At 40.3% G+C, this 27,859-nt stretch overlaps 2 protein-coding genes across 3 annotated transcripts in view; both read left to right on the top strand.

Annotated features, from left to right (window-relative positions):
- The window catches only part of LOC132822411 (testis-expressed protein 264 homolog), a 287,865-nt gene that overhangs the window by 89,146 nt on the left and 170,860 nt on the right, over positions 1 to 27,859 (top strand). The gene's annotated exons all lie outside the window — the stretch shown is intronic.
- On the top strand, positions 9,337 to 17,434 carry LOC132822410 (E3 SUMO-protein ligase ZBED1-like). 2 transcript variants are annotated; one of them, XM_060835777.1, is made up of 2 exons: positions 9,337 to 9,391; positions 14,086 to 17,434. In XM_060835777.1, exon 2 carries the CDS (start codon positions 14,231 to 14,233, stop codon positions 16,202 to 16,204), a length of 1,974 nt encoding a protein of 657 aa, XP_060691760.1. In that variant the 5' UTR covers positions 9,337 to 9,391; positions 14,086 to 14,230; the 3' UTR covers positions 16,205 to 17,434. The 2 variants fall into 2 exon arrangements, with proteins under 2 accessions (XP_060691760.1, XP_060691759.1); XM_060835776.1 differs by lacking the exon at positions 9,337 to 9,391 and adding an exon at positions 9,972 to 10,037.

Here is a 27,859-nt window from a genome sequence, read left to right as displayed (position 1 = left end):
GCCACCCTCTTCTATTAGAGATTAAAATCCTGTCAAATAACTTACTTGAAAAGGTTGATAAATCCAAGAATACAATTCATATACAAAGAAAGTTACATAAAAATTTTAAAACTGAGTGAACAGTTTCTGGAATCTTTTATTCAGGATTTCATATTTGAGTTGCCAGGTTGGTTGTAAAGTTTTTTACTGGAAAATTTCTGAATGGATTGCTAGCATGAATAAACTTGTGTCAACAGAATGATGATGAACAAGACTGAAGTTAATCCTATGTTGAATATTGATCATATGATTGTTAACGTTACGAATCTTAATGTCATTCTGCTGCTTGTGTTTAGCAGCCAGCTTGATGACCTTCTGTCATCGCAGTGTGAAATATTGTTCCCCTTTACTTTGCAAATGTTCTTCTGCTATAAAGCTTTAACAAGACATGTTTTATTCAATAGTGATCGAATTGGGAAAGAACTTGAATTTGACAAAGGGGATGCTATACACAGAATTTAGAAACAATTATTTTCCATACTATGCTAATTTTTTGGAGTGAATTTCATGCGGAGATGAATTATACTGTCAAATTGCAGTGGTGTTTAATACATATTTTCAATTGCCAAAATAGCAAGGTATGAAAGATCGGGTAATTGTGTGATACTTTCTGGACTTCGTAAAGTTCCACTGGTCAGTTCCAACCTTTTCTGGTTTTATTCCCTTATTCTGTCTTCAATATATTCTAATACAGACATATTCACTAAATATACTTTATAGATACCATCACCATCTCTGAGTGTGAGCTGTCTGACTGGCAGGAGAGACTAGAAGGGATGACTGTAGGTCCCACAAAGTCTCTTGGAATAAGGTCAAACATAAGTAAAGAAACCAGCTGCTGATTGTACCCATTCTGCCCTCACCTTCAGCTGATAAATCAGTACTCATTCTTGAACACCTAATTGTAAATAGCACTGTGGGTGACAACAGCACAGAATGTACTCTGTACTCTGATACATGGACTTCCATGTCCATCACAAGGAATAGCTCATAACACCACGACCGACCCACCCACCCAATTACTTGACCAGAAAATGTCAAGACTGGGCCTGTGCCTGTGGTAGGTGATGAGGAGACCAAGAGCACTGTATGCCATCAGCTGCAAAATTCTATTCAAGCACAGTCTGTAATCTCATGCCCAGTAAATTCTCCACTCTACCATTGCCATTAAACTAAGGTTCAATGAAGGGTACTGAGAGAAAGTGAGAACTGCACATGCTGGAGATCAGAGTTGAAAAGTGTTGTGTTGGGAAAGACACATTCAGCATTTCTGGCTGAAGTTGATTGCAAATACTACTTCAGACTTGTCTTTTGCAGTGATATGCTGGGCTCCCAGTCATTGAAAATGTGAATACTTATGGAGCCTCTTCTCCCAACTGCTTGTCTAATTGTCTACTACTATTCATGATTGGAAGTGGCAGGACTCCAATATGTTGGCATGGATTGCCATCCCCACCTATCACACGCTACTTGACATGTAAAAGTGGTCGTATCGTATCTTCATTACATTGTACTTCATTCCTAAGTATCTCTCATTGAAGCCTCTGGTATGCTCTCTATACTCTTCATTGATTTTGAAAAGTGTGGTGCTGGAAAAACACAGCAGGTCAGGTAGCATACAAGGAGCAGGAGAGTCAGCATTTCGGGCAAAAGCTCTTTGGAAGATTATAAAGTTACTAGCTAGACTTAGACTATAGCGATTAATCAAATGTATTAAGTAATAACATAAATTAATACTGGCAATAATATGTCTTCTCAGTAGTAAGTTTGGCTACTTGTCATGTCATAATTCCTGCACTGATCTACAATTTTTTTTTCATAGGATAGGTCTTTTAATTTTCCCACTGTTTTGGAACTTGTCAGGTGAAATTTTTTTCTCCTTTAAGGTTTCACGCCAGTTGCCCCTTTTCACTTGAGCAAGTTGACAAAAAAAAACTTCGAAAAACATATAACTGGGCCTGACATGTAAGTAGCACTGACATTTCTAGAAACTTGTAAATCAGACACAGATTGAATAAAGCTACCAAAATTCATTTGCGTTTGGCTGGAGTCTTGTCTCGGACTTCAGGTGAAGGCAACAACTATTTATTACCTTAAGATAGATAATCACTTATGTATTGTGACAGACTCGTTTTAAAAAAAAAGACTAACACCATGCTAGTTCTCTTCAAGACATCATGTTTCTATAACTCCTATCATAGGTTTTAAAATCAATTCAATGTTTTATGAGTTGAATCCAAAATAATCATTGCAAGTCATCAGTTTCCATACATAGCTCACATTTTACGCAGTGCTGAACTGACAGACATTTTATGTCACACTGATCTTTGTCAGTTTTATAATACTGTGATTTTGGTGGTCTAGGATTCATAAGAATTGGAGCTGAGAAAGTGTTAGCAATTCTCTTTGTTTGGAATCTCAAGCTATTTTGTGATATTTACGCACGAGCACCAGTCATTACTGACAAGCAAGCGTTGCAATGAATATTTGAAAGGCTAAAACAATGGCTGCCATGTGGCACTTGGAACAATGTACACATGAAATCCAATAAAGAAACAGAAAAGAAGTGTTGACAGGTCCTTGGGAGGTGATCAACCACACTGCAGCAGTCAGGAAAGATAGTAATATAGAGGCTGCTCAACTGTTAGGTCCTGCAGCATAGTCTCATATTGAGTCCCATGAGATCTAATTACCGCAGCTTCAGCTGTAGTCCGACAGTGCACTTTCTGCTCTGTCCACCGCTTAGTTTAAGAAGCCAATTATCTTCAGCTTTGATATACAGCTGGTGAGCTATGACTGAAATAGAAACTTCAATAACTCTTCCTTCCAACTTTTGTCACATCATGCTTTGCTTCTACAAAAAAAAGTGCAGTCTAGAAGGGAAAGCACATTAAATGAACTTGTTATTCTGACCTTTACCTTTCATGTGCCTGGCAAGCATTTGGATCAGTGACCCAGAGCTCAAATCACCATACAAGTCAACCTTCAAAACTAGCGAAAGCTAATCAGCGGCTTCAAAACAAAACTAACCGAAATGTCCCTGACACACGAAATCAAGTAATTACTTGGATTATGCATCTCATACAGTCACTGAAAGCAGCACTCCATCTGTTGAAGACTGGGAACATATCGACATGAGAGGCTGATGGCCAAACCAGTTATGGAAAGCACTAAATAAGCATTGCACTTCAAATTCAATCAGGGAATTTGTCTCTTGGAAATATTTGCAATTTTTAGATAATATGCGATGCTTTCTGATACATTTTGAATACATTTATAATGAATAGCTTATTCATCTTAAGCAGAAGGAACACCAATTTTCGTCACTTCAACTGACCAGTACAGAGCCAAATGTTTGGTCTTCAGCCCCTCCACCAGGGCTGACTGTCTCAATCACTGCTACAGTTTAATTTACAGGGGCACTCTTTCCCTAGATGCATGGATCATATGGATACCGGAACCGCATAAAACTTCTTTTAACAGGGACATTCCCATCATTAACTCATCAGAGGTTTACAACATAGGAACAGGACCTTTGGCCCAAATTGCCCATGTTGCACAGTTTTCACAATTTAAATTAGTCCAATTTGCCCCCATTTAGTCCATATCTCTCCATACCTATCCCATTCATGTACTACTTAAATGATAAAATTGTATTCCCTTTCACCACAATATCTGACAGCCCATTCCAGACACTCACCACCTTTTGTGTGAAAAGATTGTCCCTCTGGACCTTTTTGTACCTCTCTCCTCTCACCTTAAACCAATGACCTCCAGTTTTAGACTCCCCTACCATGGGGAAAAGCTGTTGACTGTCTACCTTATCTATACCCCTCGTGATTGTATAGAGAGTCTATAAGGTTACCTCCTCCGCTCCCGTTTAAAAAAAATCTCAAGCTATCCAACCTCTTCTTATAACTCCTTCCAGTCCAGGTAGCATCCTAGTAAATCTTTTCTACATTCTTTCTAGTTTAATAGAATCTCTTCAAGTGTAGGGCAAGCAGACCTGAACACAGTACTCCAAACATGGCCTCACCAACATCTTATACAGCTGCAACAAGGCATCCCAACTCCTGTACTCAGTGTGCTGACCGATGAAAGTCATATTTACAAGAAATAGCACTTTGAAGAACGAAAGTTAAATTGGCATGAGTTAAGAGTGTAGAAGTATAAGCCAGGTTGCAGGGTTCATGGAGATATGGGAAACAAGGGTGACTCATAAACATGAATGGATTTTAAAATGAGGTGAGGTGAGGCAAGAGCTCTGGCTTTATTTTGGCTGAGGTTGGGGAGTCACCAAGGATAATGGACAGTGGCCACACTTGTACATAATTAGGTACAGATTGTTCTGCTATTACATGTGTTTTGATAACGTGAATTTGCTGTCATACGACTGATAAATTGGGGACACTGTTCTTAAAGTGCACACTTTTAAAACATGTGTTGGCTATAATACAATTACATCACCAACACTTTTAAGCACTGTTTCAAAGGTGTGATTTTTCCATAATACGGGGTTGCACAAAAATACAACAGTCACGTTATGGAAGAACTACCTGTATGCCCAATTAATGCAACTCCATTGCCTTTTCCTTTTTATCTGTCCTTCCGAAATACTGAATAGCCTGAGATATTCAGTATCCATCTGTGGTCACCCTGCAGCTGTAATCTTCCACCCTTCAGAATCCCGACTCTCACGCCTGTTTTCATCTACAATTAATTCATACATTTAATGCATGGAGCATTCACAACAAAGACACAAAGCCTAAAGGCTTGTCTTTTCAGCATTATTTGTTCCTTTCCCATTATCTTTTACTGTGACCCTGTTTTACGCTGGCCCTTGATTTCAATGTCAATCACTTTTCTTATTCCTCTTTGTACCTTTTGTTCTTGACCTCGATTTCTCATTTCTCTGAATCCCTACCATTTTAGTTTAAAGTCTTCACAACCACGTTAACAAAATACTGTCACTCGGTTCTGCCCAAGAGTAACCTGTCCAATTTATACCGGTCCCATATCATCTGCCCCTGAACTGGTCCCAATTTCAGAAATCTGAAATAATCCCTCCTGCAGTATCTCCTTTTTAAAATTAATTTGTGGGGACGTGGGCATTGTTAGCTGGCCGGCATTTATTGCCCTCCCCTAGTTGCCTTTGAGAAGATGATGGTGAGTTGCCGCCTTGAACTTCTGCAATGTACGTGCTGTAGGTTGATCCATAGTCCCCTTGGGGAAGGAATTCCAGGATTTGACCCACTGGCACTGAAGGATATACTTCCAAGTTGGGATGATATGTGGCTTGGTGGGAAATTTGTAGGCAATGGTGTCTACATGTATATGCTGCCCTTTTCCTTCTAGATAGAAGTGTTTGTGGGTTTTGAAGGTGCTGTGTAATGATCTTTGGTTAATTAGTATAGTGCCTATTGTAGGAGTGGTGGAGAGAGTGGGTGTTTGTAGATATTATGCCAATCAAGTAGACTGTTGTGACCTGGATGATATTGAGCTACTTGAATATTGTTCGAGCTGCATCCATCCAAGCAAGTGGGAAGTATTCCATCATACTCCTGACTTGTGCCTTGTAGATGGTGGACAAGCTTAGGGATTCAGAAGGTGAGGTACTTCCTACCCTTTGATATGCTCTTGTTGCCACTGTATTTATATAGTGAGTCCAGTTGAGATTCTAGTCAATGATAACTCCCAGGATATTGATATTAGGAGGGATTCACTGATGTATCCTGTTATTTCTGTTCTGAGTTGTATTTGGCACTGATAGAAATCCTGTGAACATGACCTTTTGAGGTACTAATTTTTCACTTCCTAAGACCAAACAGTTCAGTGAACGCTCAAAAGATTATGGGGAAACGCTACATACCAACACATGTTTAGAAAAAGCTAAGCTACCAGTGAAGTAAACACAATTAACGCTTTGAAAGAAAAACAGAGGGGTTGAATAGAGGAAGTCAAGTCATGGTCTCCCCATAAAGGAGTAGAGGGAGTCCCTGTCACCTCTCCAGCACAAAAATGACATACTTTTCTAGAGAGGTGTGATGATGCCAACTTAGTCGCGTTTGGTTGAGGGTTTCAGCAGGAATGAAGGGGGTAAATATATCAATGCAAGGAAATGAAATACAAAGAGGAGTAAGTCATCCAGCCCTTCAAGCCTGCTTCATCTTTCAGTAAGATCATAGCTGATCTATTTCTGATCCAAAGTCCATATTTCCATCAATCCCTCATAATCTTTGATTCTTGATTGGAATGGGAATCCATCCACCACACCTTTTAAAAGTATTCAACGCCTCCATCTCCTTCTGAGGCAGAAACTTCCAAAGTTGCAAACCCTCTGAGGGGAAAAAAAGAATCCCTAATCTCTGCTCTAAGACTGTGACCCTTGTTTTAAAATGGCTCCAAGAGTTGAAATTACTGTTTCCACACGATTCCATAGTTCATGGTATGAGGAGTGGGAGGAGAATCATGCCTAAAGATGATCAGATCTGTAGAAGTGAAACAAAGTGAGGACAGTACTGGGGAGCAGAGGAGAGTCCATGGAGGATAACTATGTGGTCAACCACAGAAGCAATCGATCAGGTGGGCCTAGATTAGAAATTTCATGCATTATGCCTTGCTGTTAGAGGGTGCTTTGGTGTGGATTAGCTGCCACGTTTCCGTGCAACAGTGATTACACTTCAGAAGTTCTTCACGATTTAAAAAAGACTGGGGCTATGAAAGGCACTATGCAGTAGTATTAATTATGTTCTTAAAGAGCTTCCCTCCTCTGGAATTCTAGATATATTTTCCAGATGATTGGAATACAGCTTGAACAATGTAGGTTAAAAAGGAATGACTGTAACTTTGTCAGTAATATCTCTTCACAGAAGCAAACAATAAAATCTGCATTGGTCCTTTACTGTGAACCAGACTAGTAAAACACATAGGTTATTGGAGATTCTTAGTGACCTGAGACGTAGGTCCTACTCACCCAGAGGCAATATGGTATCTTGTTTTGCACAAATTGGTTGCCAAAATTCCTAATTACGTTGGGACAAGGAATTTGGTGTACTACTGATGAGTGTACTGTAGCACTGTTATCTGTGCTTAGATATCATCCACTACTGTGGCAGAACTGCTGCATAAAGAGCTTCCAGAGTGGTGGACACATGAAACTAGGGAAGCTAGTGGTGCAGTGGTAATCTCACTGGATTAGTAATCCAGAGCTTCAGACACAGATGAACCCCATCATGGCAGATAGTGAAGTCTGAGTCTGAGAAATCTGGAATTATAGCCCAGCAAGCCACTCAGTTTAGTAGCAAGAGATGGTTAACAAACGCTTTTCTTGACAGCAATGCTCACATCCCATGAAAGAATATAGGGGAAAAAAACTTTTTAAAAATAACAATAGGGTGTTAAGACATGCTAAATTCAACCACAGTGACCTGAATATGCCAGATGAGAGATTTTCGAGTCTTGGAACTTGCTTTAATAACTGGTACTTTTTCCCTTGATCTTAAAGAATTCTGTGCTCATCAAGCTGTAATTCCATTTTTCACATTTCCCGTACTTTCAGTCTCAAGCACTGTACCATTCTGGCATTTTTGCCTTGTTTCCTGCAATGACCGACTGCAGGTTGGATTGAGAATTCCCAAATTTTCTTTCCCCTGGTAACCTTGCAGTCAAAATTTCTGGACTCGATTTGAACCCAAGGTTGAGGTCAGACCAGTTTTGTAACTCAGTTCATTTATTTTTGGTTTTATCTCAGTTTCTTGAAAACTCAGAAAATCATAATTATCGATGAAGAAAGCTGCTCAGCCGTCTTAGTTCACTTTTGATTCCATCAATGCTTTTGGTTTGACTACTGTGCTTCTGAAATTATGACCGTGCAAGAGAAATAGTGATATTGTTAACCTGTCCCTGGATTATTTGCTTCAGTACTCTCCCCACTCCCCTGACATAATTCATCTTAACAAATAGTAGCTATTTTTTATTTTTAAGCCAATTTCTTATCTAATTTCAGACTTTATTCTGAATCCCCACAGTTTTGAGTGTAACTGCTGAACTTTAATGTGAGGCTTTGCCAAATGCCCTTTGGAATTCTGCGTATGCTGTAAAGCACAGATCATGGCACAGTTTAATGGCCACTTCCCCAACAAAGTGAAGGGAAAAGTTCAGCCTTTGTGAAAGACAGCCTTTTCAAGAAAAGCATTAAAGATACTTAATGTGACAATGATATTTTAAATTTAATCACATGATTAATATTTTTGTGTAATGCAAATATTTTTATCTTGCAAGTTTTAATGTGTATAAGAAACGTGATAATTATAATAAATTGTATCACTTGATACCCGCATCCCCTTTCTTTCTTCCAGTCCTACTTCCATGGAAAAAAAACCTTTCCCAATTTACTTACAACTGTTCTTTCATAATTTAGTCTTTGGCTCTCCAGTCATCGTGACATTTCTTCAACTTTGGATCTGCACTAACACACCCATGCCTCCGTGTTCAATGCCCCCATTGAAACATTGCTTCTTTTCAGCCTGGCTGTTATCCCAGAATGGTCTCTTTCTAAGTGTCCCCAAGTTCTGGGAACACAGACTTGAACGTTTATGGCAAAGTCATTCATTGCCAAATCTGACTGTACCACATAAAGTATGATTAGGTCATCCTCTCTGTCAAACTTCTAACTATTCTAGAATCAGTCGGACTGGAAAGATATCTCCTGGTTTCTGTTCTTCAATGTAAACTATATTCCTATACTCTCTCTGTGCTTCCCTTCTTCATCCTCACTTACAACAAAACATTGTTAGGAGTTTGTGGCTTCTTTGTCATGAACACAGAAACTATTTGCTTTCCTTGTGTCCATCTAAGCACATCTCCAATGGACTGAACTGGTCCGTCAATCCCATTACCTCCAAATTTGCTGATCAATCAACAATACTGCTGTTAGTGAATAATGTTGACAGCTTCCTGTCACTTTCCTTTCAAATCTGCCCTGTTAAGCTTGTCTTATATGTTAAAATTGGCACCCAGTTTGAAATAAAAAAAACTGTCAAAATATGTCATCATTTGTCAGAAAGAGTTAAAGACTTCTGTCAGTGCACACAAAAATACAGCAGGGTGCCTTTGAAAAGATGGGGATGTAGAGATGGAAGTAAATAAACCTCTTGGAATTTTACAAGCAGAGATTGCAAATTGATATGCCAATGGTTGCTAACTAGTTGCTAGGGTCTTTCCAGGCAGTCCATAGCAACAGAGTTGCTACCCTGGTGACATCATGCTGTAGGCTGGCAGTGTTAAGTCTGAAAATATGTGATGTCTGCCACAGGCTGTGTCTTGTTTCAGATATCTGCAGCCTGGGAGGGAGGTAAGGGGCCAGTTCCACGCGCGCACACACACAAAACACACACACAAAACACACACACAAAACACACACAGGCACCAAACTGCTTGTTTTAACCTAAACACATTAGCATTTTATTTGATGTGTGTGTTGTAATGCAACAAGTAAGGACTAGAGCCTTGCATGTTAATTTAAAGCTAATACATATGGTGGACACATTTTCATCTGTGTACAGGAGGATGTCTTAAACTTGTGTTTTTTATAGTGACATCATATTATTTCAAGTTCTGCAGTTTGCAATTGAATGAATGCTAGGTGCTGCTCTAGTGATTCCATTCTGTATAATAGACTAGTTCTCTCCACAGGCAGATAGATGTGTGGCTCTTTCAGTACAGGCCTCTTCTGTGTGCAGCTGCAGTGTTATTCTTCATATATGATTATTGTCACTACATTTAGTTTTAACCTTGCAATACATGAGAAATTGTTTGCTGCTAAGTGGACAAGCATGAATAACTGAAGGCAGGTGCTGTGCGTTGCTGCTTGCTGTCTGAGGCCTACACAGTCAGGCTTCATCTATAAAAATGAGAGATTTCTTTTGTGTTTATGCAGACTGGTCTACTCCTGCCTTAATGAACAGTACATTATAAGGATAACAAACCGTAGGAAGTCAGTAAGTGCATGTGTTTCCAATGTAACATTTTTTAAATTCTGTATCTTATGAATGATGTTAAAATAGCTGAATCACAAAGATTGATTGTGAGCAAGTCCCTCCTCCCTACCTTTTATCTTAGCCTGCTTGGCACACTTTCCTCATTCCTGAAGAAGGGCTCATGCCCGAAATGTCGATTCTCCTGCTCCTTGGATGCTGCCTGACCTGCTGCGCTTTTCCAGCAACACATTTTCAGCTCTGATCTCCAGCATCTGCAGTCCTCGCTTTCTCCTGTTAAGCTATGTAGCCAAAACAATAGAACGTCCATCAAAAAGGAGGTTACGATTAAGCTGTGTAGTGTGGAGCAAACCATACATTTAATATTAGTCATCATGAGGCAGTGTAGAGGGGTGTCAATAACCTCATTTCTGCTGATAGGACTCTTAGATTGTGAGAAAAGAATGAAATAATGGAGCCATCAATCTGGAAAGAAAGCATCTGAAAATGGAAACATGTAAGAATTACCAGTAGTAAAGTGGATGATAGTCTGGTTAATTGTCAAAATAATGGTGAAATTACCGTGCTTGCTGTAATTTTAAATAATTGGCACAGCTACGTCAGGCCAGAAACAAAGTGCAAGGTTAAATGTGGACTTGTTGGACCAAAGGGCCTGTTTCCACACTGTAGGGATTCCATGATTCTATGAAATGCAGAAACCCTCAGCTTACAATGTACCTGCTGTTAGCTTCTTGGAGAATAAGATGTATGCGCTATGGGCACAGACAAGCAAATGGATGTATTGCCCCATAGCTATGATCAAGACTTGGTGAAAGGTGGGCAAGATTGGCAGCTGAGCATTCCTGGATATAGGGTATGAGATTGAGAGGGAGGTAGAAGACGTGGAGGGCCACAGTATTTATCAACGAATCAATTGTAGCAGTGAGGAGAGATATCTTGGAAGAATTGTCGAATGAGTCATTATGGATAAAAGTGAAAAAATGCCCAAAAGGGGCAAACAAGCTGCTCGGTGTATACCAGGAGCCCCTAGTCTGTTAGAGCGAAACAGGAGATAAAACCTGTAATTGTACCTTGCAAATTAAAACCATCTGAGTTAATATTTGAGTGGTTAAAATCTCCTATTTTTTTTCCTTATTATGTGTAATCAAATTTCAGAGAGGTAGAAGGCAGTAAATGAGATTTTAACTACCCAAATATTAAATGATGGTTTTAGTGTGCTAGATAGGGAGGGAACAATATTCTTAAATTGCATCCAGGAGAGAATTTTTAGCAGCATGTAGAAAGCCCAACAAATAAGAGCAGTTCAGAACCTAACATTCTGAACCCCTTTTGGAGATAGCAGTCAGTTAGATTTAGGATAGTTATGGAAAAGGATAAAGGTGAGTTGGGATTTAAAGTTCTAAACTGAATGAGGAAAGACTTCAGAAATGAGAAGCACAAAGGGACCTGGGAGTCTTAATTCAGGATTCTCTTAAGGTGAACATGCATGTTTATTTGGCAGATAGGAAGGGAAATGTAATGTTAGCGTTTATTTCAAAAGGGCTAGAATACAAGAGCAGAAATGTATGGCTGAAGCTGTATAAGGTTCTGGTCAGACCACATTTCGAACATTGAGTCGTTTTGGATTTTGTATGTAGGAAGGATGAGGGGTTTCTGAGCATTGCAGAATACTGAGAGGCCTGAATAGAGTGGACATGGGGATGTTTCCACAAGTAGGACAGACTAGGACCTTAAGGCATCGCATCAAAGTGAAGGGATGACTCTTTTTAGAAGTGAGATGAGGAATTTCTTCAGTCAGAGGCCGGTGAATCAGTAAAACTCACTGATACAGAGGGCTGTGGAGACTAAGTCACTGAGAATATTCAAGATAGAAATTCTTGATTAATAAGGGAACCGAGCATTATGGGGAGAAAGCAGGAGAAATTGATTGTTAAGAAATATATCAGCCATGACCAATTAGCAAAGCAGACTCGATGGACAGAATGGACTAATTCTGCCCCAAAGGCTAGTTTTACTAAGTTAAGATACAATTTGGCCCAAGTGCACTGGGAGCAGCTACTTGCAGTTAAATAACTTCAGTGCTATAGATATAAATGTAGAACTTATTCTCTCTTTGTTGTTTTTTTATTAAATGGAACACCCATTGCCGTATCGATATCCCTCCATTGTCTCGACGTAGAGTTGGCAGCTCTCTAAAATTACCCTGGATTGTCTAGCAATTATTTTCCTGCACACTGCTGTACACAACTCATCACGAAGGTCACAGGAAGATGATTTTGATTTGAATCTCTTTTGATCACTGAAGAGTGTAGCATTTGTGTGCTTGGGTACACTCTGAAAGGGGATGCATTGCGTAGGCAGAGGTAGAGTAGTTAGAGGGAAGTAGCCATTGGATGAAATATCCAGGAATACTTCCAACCAGAGTTGGTAATCTTCCTTGGAAAATGAACAAAAGTGTTAGATTAGAGATACATACTGCATGAATTCAAGGGTTGAGGGATGTTCTCTCTAAGCTCATGGTCAATAATAATGGGTATTTATAAAGTGTTTGATGTTCTTGAGCTGCTATTCTGCTGGCTCATGACATGATCCTCAGAGAAACAGCCGCACTTCTGATTTTTGTTTTTAAAAACGTTTGCGGAGAGATTAGACCAATTACTTGCCTTGTAACTGTGGCCTGGGGCAGTTCATTACTGATTTTTAAAAAAAATTGTGGTATAGCGGGGTATTACAATCCTCAAGAGACCTTCAAGTACAGTATTTGGGAACATATCACGTGGGGAACCTTCACATCACGCTATGGCTCACTTTAGAACAAGATTGCACCAGAGCATAAAGTTACCAGTAGATGAGTGGACGTCTCTAAGCAAAATGAAGGTGCCTTTTTTGTTATATTTTTAAGGTCAAAGTATGATGAGAGTGATACTACCTGCCTGCTGTAGTCAGTGGGTGGGGCAAGAGTTTCCAATCCTGACTATATCCAGAGGCATTCTCAAAACTTAGGCAGCATTACCTCAGAAAAATGTCTAAATCTACACATTGTGACATTTATGGATAAATAAAAGTTTCAGATGCTGCTTTATAATTGACCATTGCAATTTTGAATTTGGAGTGTTTGTATTCTGTTGTTTGATTGTCAATCACTTGGACATTTTAAACATGTTTACCAGATCATAGAATTTGACCACAGATTGTGGATTCCATGTCTATTTATTTGTCAGCTTTCGGTTGTTGCTTTGGGTTATCAAGAAGCAAGCACATTAAGTTGCAGATGAGTAAAGGTTTTGTGCTTTTGGGTTACACAGAGCAGGTCTGGTACTAGGTTACTGTATTTGAGTCATTCTTTCTAAATTTGTTGCAAAGAATCGAATGCCACCATCAAATTGGAAACCTAACTTTAACAAAGCATTACTAAGCTGACTAAAGAGGATTTTACAGCAGGATTTTGTTAAAAGTGCACATTTAGTCAGAGACGGTAATCTGTAATTTGAGTTTTAAATTTGTTACTTCCCCATTAGAACAAACTTTAATCCTGCTTCCAATGAATTATTTTATTATTGAGAAAGGATTTCAGCATTTTAATGGTAATGTCTGATAAGGAGTATGTTTTGTTGGCCTTTTCCCTGCTTTGGCAGGCAGTTTGACAAGATTGGAACTCTTTACAAATTACTTTTCTGCACTAAAGAGCCTTTCATTCTTCTTCCCTTCCTATCAACTGCACTGGCTCCATTATCCATATTCACACATCTCTTGAGCTTGTCATTTTGTCTTTATTTGGATCTTGGTTTATGAGTTGCCCTTTGTTGCTTTTCCTCCTGGTTACTGTGTCTCCAGTGGGTCACTTCCTTCTCTTACTTTCTTTAATAGCTTCTCTACTAGTTCATGGGAACAAATGATAATGTTCTTTGTGGGACGAAATAAAAGCATGTTTCATACATTTTGGTGAAGAAAATTTTTTTTTGTTGGAACCAAAATTAATCAGAGAATTGCCAAAATGTGCAAATTTAGTTTTTTTAAATCGATAATATGTCACCTTAAATTTTGTTTCTAGGCAGCAGGACTGTCTTGCCCAATCCCAGCTGTAACTGGATCCCCTACCTGGGTGATGGCATCCATTTGATCTTCCCATGTGAACTATTTCTAAAAGAAGACCTGATGCTGCTTTAGTTATCCTCTTTTGAAGCATATTCAGAGTAATGGAAGGAGACAGTGACATTGTACATTGTGGATCATCATTTGTGAAAATTGAAAGGCCTCAACTTGTGGAGAAAAGCAACACCACATCAGAAGTGTGGAGATATTTCGGCTTCCAACCTGGCAGTGATGGTAGACCAGAAAACATTGAAACTCCTGTCTGTAAAATCTGTTTCCGTGTCATTCCAGCAAAAGCTTCAAACACAAGTAATCTTTATGCACATCTGAAATCGCAGCACCCTCATATTTATATAGAAGTGAAAGGAAAACCCAACCAGGCACCACCAACCACTACAGCTTCTGGGGAGCCAGGCAGGGAACAGACCGCCACCATGCGGGAGATCTTTCAGCGAAAGGATAAATTTGATCCAAAGCCCAGAGAACACAGGGAGCTGACTAAGGCTGTGACTTACTACGTCACCAAGGATAGAATGCCCCTGAGTACCCTTTCCAAGCCTGGCTTTCAGCACCTCTTGAGCAAGTTCAACCCAAGGTATGAGCTGCCAAGCAAGAACTACTTTTCCAGAGTAGCTATTCCATCACTTTATGCAGATGTTCGCAAAGTTGTTGAGAAAGAGTTAAAGAGTGGAGATTGTTTTGCTGCAACTGTTGAAACATGGACAAGTAGGAACAATGAAATGTACCTGACATGTGGGGTTCAATATGTCGACAGTGATTGGATCCTCAAAAGCCATTGTCTGCAGACTCAGTATCTACCAGATGAACACACCGGTCAGAGTCTAAAGTGTGCCCTTGAAGATGTGCTGGAAGAGTGGGGTCTAGACCCAACCAACCTTGTAGCCATCACTACTGACAATGGACCTGCTATTAAACATGCCTGTGAGTTGCTAGGCTGGAAGAGAATAACTTGCTTCAGTCGGAACTTGCAATGTTCTCTCCAAAAAGGTCTCGAGGATTCCCGCATTGAACGAATCATACAGTTGTCCCGTCAAATATTTTCTCAGTTTTCACGCAGCTGGAGGAGAAAGCGGGATTTTTCTATAGCGCAAAGTCAGAAAGGGCTTCCAAGGAATTCACTGAAAGCAGATGTCAACAACCATTGGGGGACTACTTTGAATATGTTGGAAAGATTTCTTGAGCAGCAGGATGCTGTCAGAGCTGTGTTAGCTCATGATCATAAAATATGTCGCCTTGTTCCAACGTGGCAGGACATTGATGTTCTTGAGTCAGTTATAAGTGTTTTACGTCCTTTTCGTGAAATGACTGAAGCCCTGTCTTCGGAAAAATTCATTTCTATTTCAGCAATAAATCCTCTTATAAAGCATATTTGCAATGATCTTGTAAGAGAGGAACAAGAGGAGTTGACTCTAAGTTTTCTCATGAGAATGCGAATCAAACGAGACCTTGAAATGCGATATGGAGACCCAGACTTGGTTCATTTTCTGGAGAAAGTTACATTCATTGATCCCCGCTTTGGTCCCACGTGTGTAGACAATCTAGAAAATGTCCTGCAGCAAATTAAAGGAGAGATTCTTGCTGGAAAAATAGCTGAAGAATCATCATTGTTTCAAATTAGCTTTGATGGCTCAACTGTTTCTCCATTGAGCTCTTGCAGCTGGTATGATCGAGATAGCCCAGGGCCAAGTCAACCAAAGAAGGCCAAATATGGTGGGGGACTTGCCAAGGTATTTGGAAAACAGAGTGGAGATGGAGGTGCAGACAAAGTGGTGACGACGTCTGTGTCACTACAAGAACAGCTTGACCGAGAACTGGATTTTTATTTCAAGGAGCCTAAACTCTCTCTAGAGAGCTGTCCTCTTCAATGGTGGAAAGCCACTCAGAATTGTCTGCCTTTACTGGCAAAGTTAGCCAAAAAGTATCTCTGTATTTCGGCAATGAATGTGGCATCAGAGAGAGCATTCAGCAATAGTAGTTATGCACTAACTGAGTACCGAAGCAGCGTGAAGCCAAAACATATGGACCAGCTGGTGTTCTTAGCTGAAAATCTCCCATGATGGTAACATTTTTGAGAAGATCTGTTTTTAAAAATACAAAGGTGAATTGTGGCAACAATAATTTAATGTTCTATGGAATCTCAAAATTAAATAATTATATCTGGATCACTTTCAGGGTGGGTTTAACGACCTCTCTAAGCTGGTGAGCATGGGATTTACCCAGTAATTACTAGGAGTTAATCTATTATTTCTTATCAACTTTAATGGTGTTTGTTGTATACATTCACCCAGAAGTACATTACTGGAGTGTTGTCATCACTTAGTCTTGGTCTTTTATCTTACCCCCATCCCAAAGCCAGAATTGATGTCTCATGTTTGTGTTATACTTTATTCAGAATGCTGGCTAAAAACTGACAAAGCTTTTATCCAGCTGAGATATGAGCAACAAGCACTTGAGGTAGAGGCTTTCCAACCTTCTGGATTGGACTTGCAAATTGTCGAGCTTGAGCAATCCTATTGGCTAATATATCAGTTGCATGTTTGACTTACAAAGAAATTGGCCTCTATTATGATCTGCTTTGTATGTTGTTTTGGTCAATGTCACATGATCTTCTCTGATGCATGCTCAACTAATCTGTGAAGCACTGCTAAAGAACTTTCCCACCTTGTTGGGAAGTGCACACTGACACCCCACCAGCGCTAAAGTATCAACAGTGTAATAAAGGAGATTAGATATTAATTTCATATCCCTATATACCAAGTAGTCTCATGTTTTGAATATTGTAAAAACATGTTTGATAATGTAATTTATCAGCTACATAGAGTTCCTGTAGGTGGAACTGAATACTTCAATATATTTGGCTGTCCCACAATATTTTGTGCAGGCATTAAAAACCTTATGTATAATGTACATTTCTTGTCCACTAATGTTACTGTCTGTAATGCATCGGTTCTGCTGTAACGCATGTTTCTTCAATGAAAATCGGCTTGAACGCGATTGAAGATTTTAGACAGTTATTTGTAGAATGCAAACTTTCTTTACCTGTATTGGCTACAATGCGATTCCAGCCCCATTAGTTTAAAAAGCATGGTTATTGTGTGATTTTCTTCTAACACAAGATTGCACGAGAGCAGAATTATCGCATTATATCAGAACCGACTGTATTTTTTTATATGGACGTTTGAAAGTTTCTGTTGGAATACTTCAAAGTAAACATTCATGCAAACTTCTTTGTCAACATATCTTAATGGAGGAAGTAAATTAACATTTCAGCACCATTATTTGTTGATGAATCACTCGAATAAAAAAAAGTACCTTTCAGTCACTGAAATTTCTTATGTCTAAACTGTTTTTTAAAACAAAATTTTAAATATGGAAGTTAATTTTTGACTACATATGTATTTGAATAACTATTTAATCTTTTGAATTGTTTATTGTGTCTTTTTAATATATTTAAATTTTTGTTTAAACATCTGAGCCCCTCTTAAAGACTTAAGTTTGAACTTGATAGTTGAATCTAAAACAGTGCCTGTGTTAGATAAAGAGAGATCCTACAGATCAGGCACAGGATGTATGCATAGCTTCCCCAGACGACTTAAGTAATATTTAAGCTAACTAAATGAAATATATGATCAACAGCTGCTTTGTTTACAATGAATGTTTGTTCAGTAATTGGTAGAACTGCCCATATTTGTTTGAATAATGTCTTGGGATCTTTTGCATCTGACTACTGCAGTGAATCCCATTCAAAAGCCATCGTTTACTCAGTGTGACACTGAAGTGTCAGTCTAGATTGTGCTGAAAGGAACTTGAATCCACGACCTACTTATTAATAAGTGAAACTGACACACAAGTTCTGTAAATTTACTGATCATACCTCGTAAAGCCATGTCGGGATGATGTAGACTACAAATAGCAAGAAACACATCATCAATTTCTGTCGCACCGAACTTGAAGCAAGCTTCCAGTCACAACAAATACCCTTCACCCATCACCCTCTGCTTCCTGCCACTAAGCTAATTTAGGGTCCAGTTTGCCCAATTGCTCTGGATCCCTTGCACTCTTTCCTTCTTGACCAGTCTCCCATGTGGGATATTGTAAAACGCCTTTCCGAAGTTCATATAGTCTACATCCACTGCACAACGCACATCTTTATATCTAGTCATCTTTACATTTCAGTCAAACCTGCTAGACATGATCTCCCTCTCCAAGGCCATGCTGACTATCCTTGATTAATCCTTACCTCTCTAAATGGAGATAATTCTATCCATCAGATTTTCTTCCAGTAGTTTCCATGTCACTGATCTTAGACCTTGTGGTCTATAATTCCCTGATCAATCTCTAACACCTTTCTTGAACCATGGTACAATATATCTCTGCCCTCCTCCTCCTCACCCCACACAGCCCCCTCTCTCCCAACCCCCTCTCCCACCTCGTTCCTCCCCCCCACCCCCCCATGACCAGAGAGAAATTGAAAATTAATATCCAGGTCCCTGCAATCTCCTACCTTGCCTCCCATAGCAACATGGAATGCATCTCATTAGGTCTTGAGAATTTATGCACACTAAAACTGGTAATACCTCCTCTATCTCAATTTAATTTACTCAAATTTATCACAGCACATTTCCCTCATTTCTAAACCAATGTCTTTCTCATCTATCATGTACACAGATGTAAACTGCTCATTTAAAACCTCACCTATATTTTCAATTTGCCAATTAAGTCTCTCTTTCCCTGGTTATTCTCTTGCCCCCAATATACTTGTAAAATGCCTTTCAATTTTCCTTTATTTTACCCAATTGTATTTTTTCAATGCCCCTCTCTGCTTTGCTGATTTTTACTTTTAAGTATCACCATCTCCACCACCCCCACCCTTCCCTGTCCCTCACTTCCTTATTTACCCCTAGGGTTTCTGCTTTTCCAAGCCTTTATAATCTATCATTACTACTGTAAGCTTCATTTTCTTTTCCCCCTTATCCAACTGAGTATATTCCTTAATCTCCAGGGTTCCTATGGAATTCCCACTCTGGCCATACACTCTCAATGTTTCTTTTTTGAAAGATTCACACTACTCCAGTATAGATTTTCTCACAAGTTGCTGCTGCTCAGTCCATTTTGGTCAGATCCTGTTTTTATCGTATTAAAATTGGTCTATCCCTGAATTAAAAACCTTTATTTCTAACCCATCCTTGTCTACCTTAAATCGTAGTGAGTTATTTATCTTAATTTAGTCACAGGATGTCAGGTTACTGGCTGGACAGAATTTATTGCCTGTACCTAGATGCCCTTCAGAAGTTGGTGGTGAGCTGTCACCTTGAACCACCACAGTCCATGTCCTATATGTAAACCTATAGTTGACATTTGAGAGCAAGTTCCAGGATTTTAATTCAACAACATTGAAGGAACAACAATAATTTTCCAAGTCTGGATGGTGAACATCTTGGAGGGCTACTTTCAGGTGGTAATGTTCCCATGTATCTGTTCCCCTTGTCTTTCTAGATGGAAGTCATCATGCATTTAAGGTGCTCCCAATGGGTTTTGCTGAATTTATGCAATGCATCTTGCAGATGATGCACTCAGCTGCAACTGAGAATTGGAGGTGGAGGGAGTAAATGTTTGTGGATGTGGTGTCAATCAAGTGGGATGCTCTTAAGCTGGATGGTGTCAAGCTTTTTGTGGGCAGTTGGAACTGCACCCATCCAGACAAGTAAGGAGTATTCTATCACACTTCCAACTTGTGTCGATGGTGAATAGGTTTTGAGGAGTCAGGAGGTGAATTACTTACTACAAGAATCCTAGCCTTTGACCTGCTCTTACAGCCACATATCTATTTGGCTAGTCCAGCTCATTTTCTGTCAAGTGATACCCTCCATTTGACAAAATTCAGTGATGGTAACACTATATTGAATGTCAAGGAGCGATAGGTAGATTGTCTTTTATTGGAGATAGCTAATGCTTGATGCTTGTATATAATGAGTGTTATGGTCATAATTACCAAAATGCTGTCCCACTGACCATTATACCACTCTCCTGCCTTTGTTCCCTAAAATGATGTTCACCACTGGCCCCGTCTCTTGTCAGACTTTCTCTGTGCTGGCCCGAAAAGCTCTCCTGGATACATTCCAAGAATTCCATTCCCTCTAAACCTTTTGCACTTTGTCTGTCTTAATAAATATTGGGCAAGTTGAAATTCCCTATGAATATTACCCCATTATTTGTACACGTTCCGGAATTTGTCTCTGTATCTGCTCCTCTATCTCTTGCTGGCAGTTTTGGGGTTTGGAATATAGCCCAACAATGTGACTGCCTGCTCTTTTTTTGTTTTTAAGCTCTACTCATAGAGTCAGAAAGATTATACAGCATGGAAACAAACCCTTCGGTCCAATCCCTCCATGCCGACCAGATATCCCAACCCAATCTCGTCCCACCTGCCAGCACCTGGCCCATATCCCTCCTGTTCACATACCCATCCAACTGCCTCTTAAATGTTGCAATTGTTAGCCTCCACTACTTCCTCTGGCAGCTCATTCCATACAATGTACCACCCTCTGCATGGAAAAGTTGCCCCTTGGGTCCCTTTTATATCTTTCTCCTCTCACCCTAAACCTATGCCCTCTAGTTCTGGACTCCCCTACCCCAGGGAAAAGACTTTGCCTATTTATCATATCCATGCTCCTCATAATTTTGTAAACCTCTGTCAGGTCACCCCTCAGCCTCCGACGGTCCAGGGAAAACAGCCTCAGCCTGTTCAACCTCTCCTCATAGCTCAAATCCTCTAACCCGGGCAATATCCTTGTAAATCTTTTCTGAACCCTTTCAAGTTTCACAACATCTTTCCGATAGGAAGGAAACCAGAATTGCCGGCAATATTCCAACAGTGGCCTAACCAATGTCCTGTACAGCCGCAACATGACCTACCAACTCCTGTACTCAATACTCTGGCCAATAAAAGAGAGCATACCAATTGCCTTCTTCACTATCCTATCTACCTGTGACTCCACTTTCAAGGAGCTATGAACCTGCATTCCAAGGTCTCTTTGTTCAGCAACACTCCCTGGGACCTTACCATTAAGTGAATAAGTCCTACCACCTGCCCTAAATTTTCTTTGACTGATTGTTTTTGTCTGATTGTGTGCCTATGAAGCAACCTGGGACATTTCACGACATTTATGTTAAGGCACTAGAAAAAAATGAAAGCTACAATATAATTTGCTGGCCTTGTTTTTTTGATTGGAATCAGGGAGCACTATAGTGGATGAGAACAGCTTCAACATCAAACAGGTGGCATAGGATCAGCCCAAGAAGGCCCTTTTAGTACCAAATGACCACTCTATCACAGAAACATTGCTATGGCGATTGAGGTAGACTGGGAAACAGATAAGCACTGTCAGCTGGTCACCATGTTAGTCACAAATCAAACTAATTAGAGGCCACAATCAGAGAGAGCTGAGCCTGGGACAATCAGGCAATTGGATAGAGATTGAAGGAGAGAAAGAAAATTTGCGGTTTGAAACAGTCAGCAAACACAAACAAGGGGAGACGGTGGCATAGTGACTCTACACTAGCAACCCAGCGACCCAGGCTAAAGGTCTGGGACACGGTTTCAAAACCCACCGTAGTAGCTGGTGGAATTTAAAAATCTACAATATAAAGTAACAATGACCAAGACCACAGCATCAATGGCCATAAAAACCCACCCAGTCCCCTAAATGCTGTTGGGGAAAGAAATCTGCTATCCTTCCCTCGTTTGGCTTATATGGGACTCTAGATGTACAGCCATGTGACTGATTATCATCTGTCCTCAAACAGCCTAGCAAGCACTCAGTCCGAGCAATTAGGGGTGGACAACAAATGTTGGCCCTGTTAGTGACTCCTGCAGCCCATGAACAAATATATTTTAAAAGAATTCACTGTGCTATATGGTAAAAGTAGGGAACCTGTACCTTGATGTAATATCAGATACTGTACTGTAACACAATCTGAGTAACAGTACAGGAAATCCAGAGATGTTTTCAAAACACTTAGTGAACAAGGGGCCTATCAGATGTAACCCTTACCTATATCAGCCACAATTCAATTCTTGGTTTCTGTTTAGTTACTTGAGGATCATCGATGATATTTTATCTTTTCCCCCCAACAGTCTACTTCGAGAGGAAAAACAAAGGTTTCACACAATGGATTTTCAATTTGCTTTACCATAAAATAGTTTTTCCATCATTTTTTAAAAAATTGCATTCACAATCATCCTACTCTGTAATAGTTTGACAGCCTGTTTATTCAACTTTCTCCGGTACCAGACAGAGTGATTCAATGAACATACTTAATTCAGAAAGATCCTGCCAATGTTTAATATGCCTGTATGATCTCAATTGAGGAACCTTCTAAGATATAATCCTTCCTTATTGTAATAATTGACTCCTCTTTTACATCCCTCCCTCTCTCACCTAAAGATTCTGCAATCTGGAATATTGAGCTGCCAGTCCTGTCCCTCCCGAATGTCTCTATGGTAACAATGATGTCATGTTCCCGTCTGTTAATCAGCACCTTCAATTCTCGTAAGAGTCCTTGCATTAAAATAAATATCATCAATCACATTGAGCTCCCTTGTGTCATAACTATATGTTGTGTCTATCAAATTGACTTGGCGTTTCTTCGGTAATTGTCTGTCCCTTCACATGGACGTTGGTCCTGTTGCGGTTCAGGAACAACTCATCAGTCTTATACAGGTCCCATCTTCCCCAGAGATCCAAGAATCTAAAACTGTTTCTCCTGCACCAAATCTTCAGCCTTATGTTCATTCACTGTGTCCACCTATTACTATACTCCTTAGCGTATGGCACTGGGGAAATAATCCACTAATTATAATTTTTGAGGTCTTGCTTTTCCCTGCCCGGCTTCATATACTCTTGTTGCAGGACTTCATCCTCTTTCTGCCCATGTCATTGGTACTGTGACTGTTTGCCCTCCCCCTTCATACTGCCTGTAGTTGTTAACTGTCATCCTTGACCCAGGTAGTCAGCACACTCACCTGGAGTCACATCTGTGGCCATAGAAACATATGTCTGTACCTCTCACTATTGAATCTCCTACACAATAGCTTCCTCTCTGCTCCCGCCTTGTGCATCTGGACTCTTGTCTTCACTCCCCAGAACAGTCGTCATTCTGATTATCTTCCAGTGCACAGTGGATACCTGTCATCTATCTTCTGCCTGACAATCAGCCATTCCTCCCTGACTAATGATCCATCAGCTGTGGAATGACCCTGCATAAAAACACATTCTCCATGTAACTCTGTTTGGTGGATGAACTGCTGTGCCTGTAGCTATTAATTAAGCTCCAGAATTTGATGCTCAAGCTGATCAAACCAGTGTCACTTCCTGCAGATGTGGTCACCCGGACTGTCAGGAGCTTCTAAGATTCCTCACATATTGCAGACTGTACAACATATGAGACTGAACTCCTCTGTCAAACATTTGGTTTAAAAGAAATTCCTACCCTAAATTAAAGTATAAAATAAGTTTGCAATTATAAAGAAGCTAGAATTCTTGCCTTTCCCTAATGCAGCTCTAAACTAAACAACAACTTACCTGCTAAATAGTGAAACTGGCACCAAGCTCACGAGGAAGAGTCCTGGAGGTGTAAAACACGGAAACAGGCTCTTCAGCCCAACTTGTCCAGGTCAACAAGGTTACCTAAATTGAACTAGTCCCGTCTGTCCATGTTTGCCTATATCCCTCTAAACCTTTCCTTCCAAGTACCTAACCAAATGTCTTTTAAATGTTGTAATTGTACTCACGTCTACCATTTCCTCTGGTGCTCCTTCCGTATACCCACCACCCCTGTGTGAAAAAGTTGAGCCTCAGGTTCTTTGTAAATCTTTCCCCTCTCACCTTAAATCAGTGCCCTCTAGTTTCAGGCTCCCATATCTTTCTGTCTCAGTGGAATATGTAGTGTGACTTATGCAATTCCAAGTCAACAAGTATGAGGTGATGTTACACAATAAATTGTAGTTCCCAGTGAGTGGGACCAACTAGGGGTATAACAGAGATTTAGGAAGGCTGTCTGGATATTCAAAGAAGTACCTTGGGTTGATGAAGCTGGTAAAACTGATAATGAAATTCAGGATAAGAACAAAAACATTAGAAAATTACGGCAAGTTAGGCATTATCTGTGGAGAGAAACATAGGTGAATTCTTCAGGCCAGTGACCCCTCACTCGAACTGAAGGGAATAGAGGAGATTGTCCACAACAGGGTGAAGACCAAGGAGATCAAACAACAAAAGATTTCATGATGCAACATCTGGAAGATATTAAGACAGGTGAAAAGAGAGTGTAAAAGAGGTGCATTTAAAAATAATCTTAATGGCTGAGAGCAAGGTGGATAGATTAGGGAAGGAATCCAGAGTTTAAGGTCACGAGAGGTGATAATAAGGGAGAGGAGTTTTGTAGAGCTGGAGGAGGTTATAGAGCTAGGAAAGAGCAACACCCTGAGGAGAATGAGAAGGTGGGTGTGAAATTATCAGACCACCAATGTAAATCGGTAAACTCAGGGTTGGTAGACAAGTGAAGTGTGGCGCATATATGAGAAATTTAGTGGGCTGAAGTTTACAGAGGATGCAAGCTGGCTAACTGACCGGGTGAGTAGGTTTTTTAAGGGTAAGCTACTAACAAAAGGCCTGAATTGTAACAGTAACACATCTCAGAGCAGTTTGGGTGGTGAATGTGATGATCCTTTTTAAGAAGAAATTTATTGTTCATCCTTGGTTTCCTTGTTATCTTTTTAAACGCTTGATCTGAGATACGTGTACTTGTGGATTGAAGTTCCAATTACTGCCCATTTTTCTTGTATTTGAAAGGTGCCCTTGAGTCATCTCTATAATGTGGAGTCTGTTTCAAGATTGGTCAGTGTCTGACTGGCAATTGTTCAGCACCTCTGCTCTTTGAAGCATCATTTCTCCTAAAAGATTGTGATTAGTGATCAGTAGGAGGGGAGTGCTTTCTCTGTGACCTGGTTTTCAGACAGGCTTATTTATTGTTCGGTGTTTAACTATGAAGCTACCTCATTAAAGGTACCAAGGACTTTGATTGCTTCCAAGGCTGAACATCATTCCTTTTCAGTTTGAAATGACTAATGTGCTCAGAACCACCAAAGACAAGCGGTTGTCCTTTGCTGAGGACAATTCTTGCCTTGTGTTTTCTATATTGGGTTTACCATACCAGGCTATTTTTCTGATATTGTTTTGTAAACACAGATGCTATTGAAATCAGAGGGAACTTAAGAAGCCTTGCCTTACCCAGCTTGTTTTTAATTTATTCTTATGATGTGGGCGACAGTGACAAGGTTGTGCTCTTGCCAATTCTGTTTTATTGTGAGTGAGTGAGTAGCTCGTGAGGCCATTTCAGAGGTTGTAAAGACATAGTTAGACCATGTGGGTCTGGAGTTATATGCAGGTCATGAGATAATCTGCTCCTTTCTCTCAAGGACATTAATGATCCAGTGGGCTTTTTTTACAATAACTAGCAGGCTTTCATCATCATTGCCTGGTGCCAGCCCAAAAATTACCAGATTTGTTCATTCGTTTTCAAAAATTGCGATGGTGGGATTTAAGTTCTCACCTTTGGGCTGCTAATCTGATGTCATAATAAAACAACCTGTGACTTGTTAAAGTAGGGCTAAAAATATCCACCAACTCGCATTTAAATATCACAGCTCCAGTTTTTCATCATCCTGATAAGACTTGATAATCAGGAAGCCAGCTGTTGATCAGAAGTGTGTAATGAGGTGAGATCCCCACAAACACACTTGTGAAACAGCCAACTGACTTCGCTCCATTATAGGAAGATGACGTTAACATGACTGTGTGTATATATTCTGCTGCCAGGCAACACACCTAAATAATAAGAAATGAAGCAGTTGAGTTCTTGATGGTGAAGTTGTACTTTCAACATTTTTCCTTCACAATTTCACCGCCATTCACAGTCCACAGTCATGCTGGTTAGTTGGATTGGCCATGCTGAATTGCCCATACTGTCCAGAAATGTGGAGGCTAGGTGGATAAGTCGTGGGAAATGTAGAGTTGTGGGGACAGTTTTGAGGGGCTGGGTCTGGGTGGGATTCTCTTCGGAATGGCCTGCTTTCACATTGTTGGAATTTTATGATTCTGTGATTTTTTTTCCCCCCCCTCCCCAACGAGAAAAATGACAGGCAGTGTACTTCCTGGGTTGTCACAGGCGCACGATGGCACTGCTGCCTCACAATGCCAGAGACCCGGGTTCAATTCCCGCCTCAGGTAACTGTCTGTGTGGAGTTTGCACATTCTCCCCGTGGCTGCGTGGGTTTCCTCCGGGTGCTCCGGTTTCCTCCCACAGTCCAAAAAATGTGCAGGTTAGGTAAATTGGCCATGCTAAATTGCCTGTAGTGTTAGGTGAAGGGGTCTGGGTGGATTGCTTTTCAGAGGGTCGGTGTGGACTTGTTTCCACACTGTAAGTTTCCACGTGGCATACACAAGAGTTAATTCATTTGGAAAGAAATTACTTGACATTTTGAGAAGATTGTCCCTTAAAAAAGGAATCATGAAGGTTGGCACAAATCTTACCAATTCATGGTGCAATCACAGGCCCCATTTGAATCACGTGTTTGCTTTTTGAATTTTCCCATGCATTTGAGGCTTTGAAAATTCAAATCTTCAATCCCATAAATGAGCACAGGGCAGTGCTGACTGGTTCTTCCATCGGCTGGTTATAGTCTTTGGTGTCACACTGAATTCCCTTTGCAAGGCTGCTGTTAGGCTTAGGTACTAAATTTCCAATCTCTGGGGCTGAAACAGCCGACAGTGTATAATGCTTGACTACTCCCACTCCTGTTATATGTGCACACACCCATTTGCACATTGAATTTTCTTAGTAAGCTGTAGTCCACAAGAAAACAAAAGCGGATTTTTTTTAAAGCTTAAAGATGGTACATAAACATTGCTTTTCCAATGTCTGAGAGTTCTGCATTCCATCAGTATTGGTGGCCAGCTTTGCCTGCCCTCCAGGACTGGAGAGGACACATGGCAGTGATGGTGCTTAAAGAAGGTGTGGAAAAAGCAAAGCGAGGTGTAAATTGTGTTACAGAGAGGTGTAAATGAAGAAGCTCCGGCTGTGGTGGCAGCCTAGGATGGGACCATCTGTACTACTGTACAGAGTCCAGGCAGGACTCTAACACAAAGGCATGCACATACATACATATATATCTATCTGTCTGGGGACTGACTCATAAAGAGGCCATTGCTGATATCTGTTTCTTGCAGCTTCTCCAAATCGGATTCTCACTTGTACCTCATTAGCAGTAAGGCTCATGCTTTCAAGGAAAACCTTGTTGTCAGCCCGTCTCGTGTGGGAGGAGAGTGTCTAAAACTGTAGCATGAAAAGACCAGTCACACTATTTTTTGCCCACAGCAATTCAATTTCTTTCCCCCAATTTTCCTTACATTATGTCTTTGGATGATGTCACGAAAGGGCAGTGTGTAGATTTTGTTTAATCGTTCACGCGATGTGAGCACTATTGCCAAGAGGAAGGGCACCATTTGTTGCTCATCTTTCATTGCCCTTGAGAGGGTGGCAAAGATTACCCGTAGCCCACATGGCGTGGGTACACCCTAGGTCCTGCTCTGAAGTTGGTTCTAAGATTTTGACTCAGCAATAATGAAGATGCAGCAAAATGTTTCAAAGTG

Source organism: Hemiscyllium ocellatum, chromosome 14, assembly GCF_020745735.1.
Source record: "Hemiscyllium ocellatum isolate sHemOce1 chromosome 14, sHemOce1.pat.X.cur, whole genome shotgun sequence".
Lineage (NCBI taxonomy): Eukaryota > Metazoa > Chordata > Chondrichthyes > Orectolobiformes > Hemiscylliidae > Hemiscyllium > Hemiscyllium ocellatum.
Note: the sequence above shows the minus strand (reverse complement) of the source record. Positions and strands in the feature narration are given on the sequence as shown.